Genomic DNA, 8,080 nt, shown 5'->3' with positions numbered 1-8,080 from the left:
TTATTTATTTAAATACTCTCAGGGCCATTCAGGCGTTACAGAGAGGACCGGGTACAAAGTACAAAAATAATAATAATCAAGTAACAAGCAAGAAATGGATGAAAATGGCAAACAATCTCAAGTTATACAGCCAAGAAGTGCGTTTTTGAAAGTGAAATGATCTGTGATTGATACAACAGAGGCCGGAAGGTGGTTCCAGTCCCTGCTAGTTCTGGGTACAAAAGAGTCATAAAAAAGGTTAGTCCTGCATTGGGGTATGCCAACTTTCAAATCGTGGTCTATGCGAGATGATAGGTAGCTGGGACGAGTGAAAAGACTTTCTTTAAGGATTGCATTGGTATAAAAAATTTTATGAAAGAGTGATAAATGAGATAGTTGTCGGCGGGACGAAAGATCTGGAAGATGTAATGAAGATTTCATTTGCGTGACACTAGCTAAACGGGAATAATTTGAAAGTATAAGTCGTGGTGCGCGATTCTGGAGTGATTCGAGTGTGGAAATGAGCGTGTTAGTTGGTGTATCCCAAACTGATGATGCGTATTCTACTTTTGACCGTACTAGAGTTTTATAAAGCAACATTTTAGTGCGGTAGGGGCGAGAGAAAAGTTTCGACGAATGAAACCAAGCATCCGGTTGGCATTGTTGGTTATGTGCTGAATGTGAGTGTGCCAGGTGAGGTAATTAGTAATGTAGACACCAAGGTATTTGTAACTCTTGACGGGAGATAAAGGCAAGTCATTCAGAGAATAAGCAGGGTCATGAAGATTAGTCTTCCGTGAAATTCTCATCGATTTACACTTGGAAGTATTAGTTCCATCATCCAGCGGTCACACCATGCAGATATGTTGTTAAGGTTAGATTGAAGGCAACAGACATCGGATTGGTTAGTAATTTGTCTATATATTACGCAATCATCAGCGAACAGCCGTATGGAAGAAGAAACAGATTCAGGAAGATCATTAATATATATGAGAAACAGGAGAGGGGCTAAAACTGACCCCTGTGGCACACCGGACGTCACTGGGTGAAGGTTGGATTGGTAACCATTGACACTGACATATTGGGTACGGTTATGTAGGAAGTACTCAATCCATTTAAGTATGCTCGCGTCCAGGTTAAGTTTGCTCAGCTTAAAGAGAAGTTGATGGGATACGGTGTCAAAAGCTTTCGCAAAATCAATGAAGATGCAGTCAATGAGCAACGAGTGATCTAACGCCGAAAGAAGGTCATTGGTAAAGGCTATTAATTGGGTCTCACAGTAATGATATTTACGAAATCCGTGTTGGTATGGTGAAAAGAAGACATTTGATTCGAGGAAACTGATAAGATTAGTATAGATTATATGTTCGAGGAGTTTACACGGAACAGAAGTGAGGCTAATTGGTCTGTAGTTAAAGGGAGATTGAACATCACCAGACTTGTGCACTGGGACCACCTTGCCGATACCCTAGTCTGAAGGAAGGGCGCCACTTCGTAAAGACTGTGAGAATATGTATGACAAGATAATGGATGAGTATGCTTCAGTGCTTTTTAGAAACTTGTAGTTAATGGCGTCGACACCGGAGGAGGATGTGAGCTTGGCCTTACGAATAAGTTTAGCAATGCCTTCTGATTCGATTGTAATATCATTCATTCGTTCAAACGGTACGGTGCAACGGTACGGTCCTGCACCTGATATCGTAAGTTGTGATGGAGCTCAGCGGTAGCAGTTTCAGGAGAGGTCAGAAGTGTTTCTGTCGGCACGAGGCGCAAGTGGTCGCTGTGTCGGTTTCCCAAGGTGCCATCTTCAAAACGGACGCTGGCTGATAACGGAGTGACGTCCACAACACTGGCCGACACCTAAGGTGTACCCCTGCGGAAGTTTCGCGCAGATACGTCATCACCTGGATGCAGTGATGGTGCCTGCCGGGACCCTCTGTCGGCATACAACTTCTGCTTGAGTTATTTTAGAAGTACAGATGCCTGCAGGCTTGGCCTCAGGACATCCAACCGAGTCTTGAACATTCGTCCCGTCAAAAGCACACACGGTGGCCGACCTGTAACTTCTTGTGGTGCGGTCCTGTAGTAGTGGAATAGGAACCTGAAGATCTGCGTTCGGAAGTTCCCAGAACCAGACTTCTTGAGCTTGTTCTTTACAGTTTGAACAACTCGCTCAGCTGCACCATTTGAGGCAGGGTGATACGGCGATACGAGAATGCGGCGTATCCCATTTCGAGTTAAGAACTCGAGCTGGTAGGCACTGGTTGAGGCAGGACCGTTGTCGGAAACTATGACATCAGGCAGGCCATGCTGAGTGAATGCAATTCTCAAGGCAGAAATGGTAGCTTTTTCAGATGTGGAAGACACAGGAAAGACTTCTATCCACTTTGAGAACGCATCCACAATAACCAAGAACGTGTGACCTAGGAATGTTCCCCCAAAGTCAATGCGAAGTTTTGACCAGGGTCGCTGTGGAAGAGGCCATGGCGTGTGCTGAACAGGCTGTGCAGCTTGATGTTGAGCCTGGCACGGGGCGCAGCTCTTCGCACTATTGGCAATGTCATTGCCAATGCCTGGCTACCAAACATGGCTGCTGGCAATCATCTTGCTCTTCTCGATACCCGGGTGGCTTGCATTAAGAACTCCAAGAACTTGGGCCTGCAATGATTTTGGAATAACGACTCTAGATCCCCAGAGTAGCACCCCTCACGGAGACTGAGTCCTCAGCTTCTGGTATTGAAGGGGTTCCTTTCTGGTCCCACAGGGAGGCTTTCTCCTTTGAGAAAAGCAAGAACAGCATGACCCAGAACCGGATCATTTCTTGTGGCTTGGACCACAAAACCAGGAGAAAAGAGTCGCGGTAGTGCCTCCTGCAGCAAAAATATTTCAGCAGGTCGTGGTAAGGCAGTGGTCTCAGTTGGCAGAGGCAGTCTACTAAGAGCATCAGCCTGGCCTACCTCTTTTCCATGCTTGTATACAATTTCGTGCTTGTACGCAGAAAGCCGGAGAGCCCAACTGACCACTCCAAGCGAAGCCTTCATGGGAACGGGCTTGTTGGCACCCAGCAGTCCAAGAAGTGGCTTGTGGTCAGTGTGTGCTTCAAATGAGATGCCCCACAAGTACTGGTGGAACCGATCCCGGCCAAACACTAAAGCCAATGCCTCATTGTCGAGTTGGCTGCAGTTTTGTTCTGCTTTTGACAAGCTCCTCGAGGCAAAAGCAATAGGATGTTCCCGGCCATCAGCATCTTTGTGAGCCAGGACTGCACCTATACCATAGGGCGATGCGTCGCAGCTGACGCAAACAGGCCTGGCTGGGCTGCAATGCACAACAACTGGAGCTGATATCACCCAGTGCTTGGAGGCAGTGAATGCATCTTGTTGTTCTTGTTCCCACTCCCACTTCTTTCCTTCACAAAGAAGCAAGTGCAGTGGATGAAGGAGTGTCGAAAGATTGGGTACGAAGCGCCTGTAAAAGTTGACAAGTCCCAAGACACTCTGAAGTTCCTTGACATCCTGAGGCACAGGAACATGCAGAATGGCTGCTACCTTGTCAACGTTCGGGGAAAGGCCTTACTTGCTGAAGATGTGCCCGAGATACTCAACTTGTGGCGCGAAAAAGTGGCATTTTTCAAGTTTCCTCTTCAGGCCAGATTACTGAAGCTTGCTAAGCACAGCTCGGAGGTTGCGAAGGTGCTGAGCATCGTTTCGCCAGTTACCAGAATGTCGTCGAAATAGACTGCTACGTGTGGCAGTCCCCTGAACAAGTTCTCCATCTCACGCTGAAATATGGCAGGCGCAGATGAGACACCAAAAGGTAACCGGGTGTACTGAAACAACCCCATATGCGTGGAAATGGTAATGTACTCCTTAGAGGCCTTGTCACGGACAACTTTTTGGCACGCATCTTGCAAATCCAATTTTGTGAATTTCTCACGTCCAGCAAGCACATTCCACAGGTCCTCGATCCTTGGAATGGGGTACTGCTCGACTGTTGCCACTGGGTTTATGGTGACACCAAAGTCTCTACAGATTCTGGTGCTTCCATCTCTTTTGGTCCCAGGAACAATATGTGCAGCCCACTTTGCTGTCTTGACTTGAACAAGAAGAAATCTCTTCTTAATCTTTAGATTTCTTGAGTGACTCCATCTGTCAAGGCATACGGCAGTGGGCGCAGCTTGAAGAACCGAGGCGGCGCATCTGAAGAAACATATAGAGACGTTTTAGCACCCTTGAACGTACCCAGGCCTTTTTCAAACACTTCGGCGTTGTGTTATACTATGTTTTCGACGTTGAAAAGTGCCTGTGCGTTCACTTCAACGTCGGAAACGCCGATGCACAGCTCACGCATCCGGTTGCATCATAGAAGAGTGGGCGATCCGTCCCCTGTAAGCAGAATAGTAGGTCAGCCTCCTTGCAATAAAACTTCACGCTGACGTCAGCTTTGCCCTGAACCTTTTTCAGTTCCCCGGAATAGCTTCGGAGAAGCTCTTGTGACGGCTGCACAGGAACCGAAGGCAAAAGCTGAAGTAGACGCGACTTGGCCATGCCGGAGATACTTGCCTCCGTGTCCACTTTCATGCGGGGCGGTTGGCCGTAAACGTCAACAGTGACGGTGAAAGGTGGAGGCGGCGTGGCGTAGTCAACTTGCACATGTAGAAAACTTCGGAAGCTGAAATTGTAGCGGCGTCCTCTTCGCGGGCAGTATTCACACGATGACGGTTGCTCGACGACGGTGAACTTCGTGCCGAGAACGGACATGCCTTGGAAGGGCTGGTGCTTTGGGCTTGGCTGTCATTTCGTCTCGTATTGCAAACCTTCGCCAAGTGACCTAGTTTGTGGTAGTTATTGCAGATTGTCTTCACATGCTTGCATTTCGATGCGAAGTGTCTGTCCCCGCAGCGGTAGCAGGTGACGCCCCCCGAGACTGACGAGACACGGTGAGTCGAGAAAGAGCTGCTCGTGTTAGCTTGGGCTATTTCGCCTACGTCCTTTTTTCTGCTTCTATTGCCAGGGCGGTTTGCACGGCATCGTCGAAGGTGAGGTCCGGTTTTTCCAGCAGTCTTGTTTGGACGTCCGCGTTGTTTATGCCACACACGATGCGGTCGCGGAGCATGTTTCCGATTTCAGTCCCGAAGTTGCAGTGCTCGGAAAGGCTTTTTAGTGCTGCCATAAAGTTGCTGACGGATTCCCCTTCCGCTCGAACGCACGAGTTGAAACGAAAACGCTTCACAACGGCAGATCGCTTCGGACAGTAGTGGCTTTCAAGAACTACAAGAATCTCGTCCAGCTTCTTGTCACTGGGTTTCGCGGGCTTGACCGAATTTCGGAGCAAAGCATACGTATTCTGCCCAAAGCAGCTGATGAACACGGAAGTGCGCTTTTGTGGGGCGACATCTTCGGCCAAGAAAAATTCTTCGAGCCGGTCCACATAACAGTTCCAGTCGTCTCCTCCCCCCTCGAATGGCTCGAGGTTGTCGAAACTTGGCATTGTGAAAGGATGGCAGAGCGGTGCGGGAACGAAGACTCACTCAACTTTCGTTCATCCTAGTTGCCGATTGTTAGATGTGTAGAAGTACGGATGGTCTAGCTGTAGGAAGTGGCTACCGCGAACAGTAAGCCATCAGGCCCGCGAAAGACAGGAGAACATGCCGAGCCGTCTGCCCAGAACGAACTGTGTTTATTTTCCCAAAAGGGCCACTCGCCGCTATGCCAGGCTTGCATGCCTGAACACAAAACTACCAGCGCCGCGTGGGGGCGCTGAAGTCAGCTAACATTGTAACAGTTTCTTTTAGCCTTTTCTCAGTACATATCGTGCGAGGTCTTGCCAGTAACTGGCTATACGCAGAAAGTCGCCCTTTACCTAACCCCACTCTTTCATGCTAAATGATCATCCAGATCGGTGCCTCAATCCTAACGGCTTACAGCAAGTGGCAATGAGCGTTGTGCACCGACGATTACCGCCTGTGCAGGAGACCATTTATTACTTGAACTGTTCCCAGCTTCTGTCGCCACTTAAGCCGTGATGTTCGAGCCGTATTGATATGTCCAAAAATTATCAACAGCCGTTACCAACTGTCGAGCCTGTATTTCTTATTAGGTCCTGCCTTTACAATAACGTCGCTATTAAAAGAACAGGTACGAAAGGCCACTTTTTATACCATTAGGTATTTTTCTGGGACTTAAGTTCGGTAAGCGAAAAAAGTTGTAATGCAATGTCTGCGTTCAGCGGCACAACAAAAAATGCAGCCAGTACGACGCTGAAAGGTAAACTATTATTGACTGACTATAACAATGCAAGATCGCAGACGATACCCTCTGAAATCGCTATACCAAACCCGCACCGGTGAATGTTTCCCAAAGTAAAAGATATGGCTGTGTTGTGTGTTTAAACCACAAGATATTTAAACGTTGCAACGGACGCATTAAATTAAATTTACATTGTAAAGTGATGAAGAAAACAACTTGCGCCCCATTGAGTCACATAACTTTGCTATGTGACTACGCAATGCTCTTACCCTCTTGATAAAAATTTCAATTTTAGAATTTTTTCTGGCAGTAGTTTTTTTAGATGGGAAGCATCTCATGCTCGGGGCTGTGTCCCTCCCTCCCTTGTTGTCCGCTGTCCACACTCCACAGCCCCGTCAGCTTTTGGCCTGACATCAGTGCAGTCCAGAATAAAAAGAAATAGTTACGCAGCGCCCGGTTTCGATCCATCGACTCTATGGCCGCAACGGGAGGTACGTGGCGCTCTTCGCCCTGCACTACAAACGGAGACGGGAGCATCTGTTTCGAACGCGCCTTATGTCCTTCACTCATTCAGAGTATTTCAAGAATCTACTGATGGAACAAAGGCACGCGAAGCTGAACGTCAACGGAAACGACAAACGGAAAACTTAAGATGAGGATGTTGAATTTATCGTGGGAAAGCTGTGGCGGGAAGAACCCCGCGCTTTGCAGCTCAACCAGAGAAGAGGATGAAGAGGGCAGGCGGTGGGGTAGGAGCGTGAGCACGCAATAAAGAAAGACGAGAACCAAGACGTGTTCGACCAGGTAACGCGGGGCTTTCTCTCTTTGCTGTCTCTACATTTCTCTCCAATTCTCTACATTTCTCTCTCTCTACATGAGGCTTCACGCTACGTTCCCATTCGTACTCCGATAAATGGAACAACATAACGGCAACACAATGAAACGTACACGGAACCCTTATGATGCTTCGCATTTTCCTCACGATTTCCTCCCGAAAGATGGTGTAATTTCTTTTTATGTTTACACTAAACTTGAAAAAAAAGCACGCAAAATTATAAAAGCTTCGCCCTGAACACATGCCTCGGCCTACGCAAAGCCGCATCACTACATGGGCAATAATGATGTAATAATGCAATAATGATGATGTAAAGTCAACTTTATTCTGTAAAAAGAAAACGCAAGTAAATATACAAGAGTTCACAACATCGCGGATTTTGCCTAAAGAAAAGAACAGTGCCAGAAACTTTCTGGGACGTTTCTGGAAAAAACAAGGATTGAAACTCATGTATTGTACGGTTCAACGCGCCGATGAAACGGAAGCTAAGACGGGCGCCATAGTGGATCGATCCACGATAATTTTGAACACCTGGGGTTAGTGAAGGTGCTTCGAAATCTCGTACACACAGCGTTTTTTTGTTTTGCCTCCATCAGAAAAACTGCCGCCGTGGCCGGTATTCGAATTCGCATCCTTCAAGATAAAAACTTATTTTGTGTTGTTCAAAAGAAGTACTTAAGATGACGCCGATAACTTTGTTTCAGGAAGTGAGAATTGTATTTAAAAAATAGGTATAAAATATCAGAGTTGATAGCTTCTGAAAAACACTGCGTTTTTGACGTCTTTTGAGTGGCTGTGAACACATATTAATAGGGCATAGCATTAATTCCAGTGACACATTGATGCGATTTACTAGTTTCACATAGAACCGTAATTTTGGGCAGCGGCATTTATACGGAATAAACCAAAAAAAAACACTAGCGTGCACAAAACATAAATTTATCCCAAAAAGTCATGATGCGCAACAAGGTGTACCCCCTCGTGTATTACAGGGAAATAGTGAATATAAGTGGGAAAT

The 8,080-nt window shown here is 46.9% G+C and overlaps 1 protein-coding gene across 1 annotated transcript; it reads right to left on the bottom strand.

Annotated features, from left to right (window-relative positions):
• Positions 1–4,962: 4,962 nt before the first annotated feature.
• On the bottom strand, positions 4,963–5,469 carry LOC144163846 (uncharacterized). The gene has a single exon (XM_077694529.1). It carries the CDS (start codon positions 5,467–5,469, stop codon positions 4,963–4,965), a length of 507 nt encoding a protein of 168 aa, XP_077550655.1.
• Between the last annotated feature and the right edge of the window lie 2,611 nt (positions 5,470–8,080).

This window comes from Haemaphysalis longicornis, unplaced genomic scaffold, assembly GCF_048455015.1.
Source record: "Haemaphysalis longicornis isolate Haplotype H1 unplaced genomic scaffold, Haemaphysalis longicornis Haplotype H1 scaffold_13, whole genome shotgun sequence".
In the NCBI taxonomy this organism is placed as follows: domain Eukaryota; kingdom Metazoa; phylum Arthropoda; class Arachnida; order Ixodida; family Ixodidae; genus Haemaphysalis; species Haemaphysalis longicornis.
The sequence above is the reverse complement of the archived record's forward strand: the minus strand, read 5'-3'. Positions and strand labels throughout refer to the sequence as shown.

Bases quoted from the DNA above. Each gene is read 5' to 3' on its own strand.
- LOC144163846 (XM_077694529.1), bottom strand. From the start codon at position 5,469: ATGCCAAGTTTCGACAACCTCGAGCCATTCGAGGGGGGAGGAGACGAC.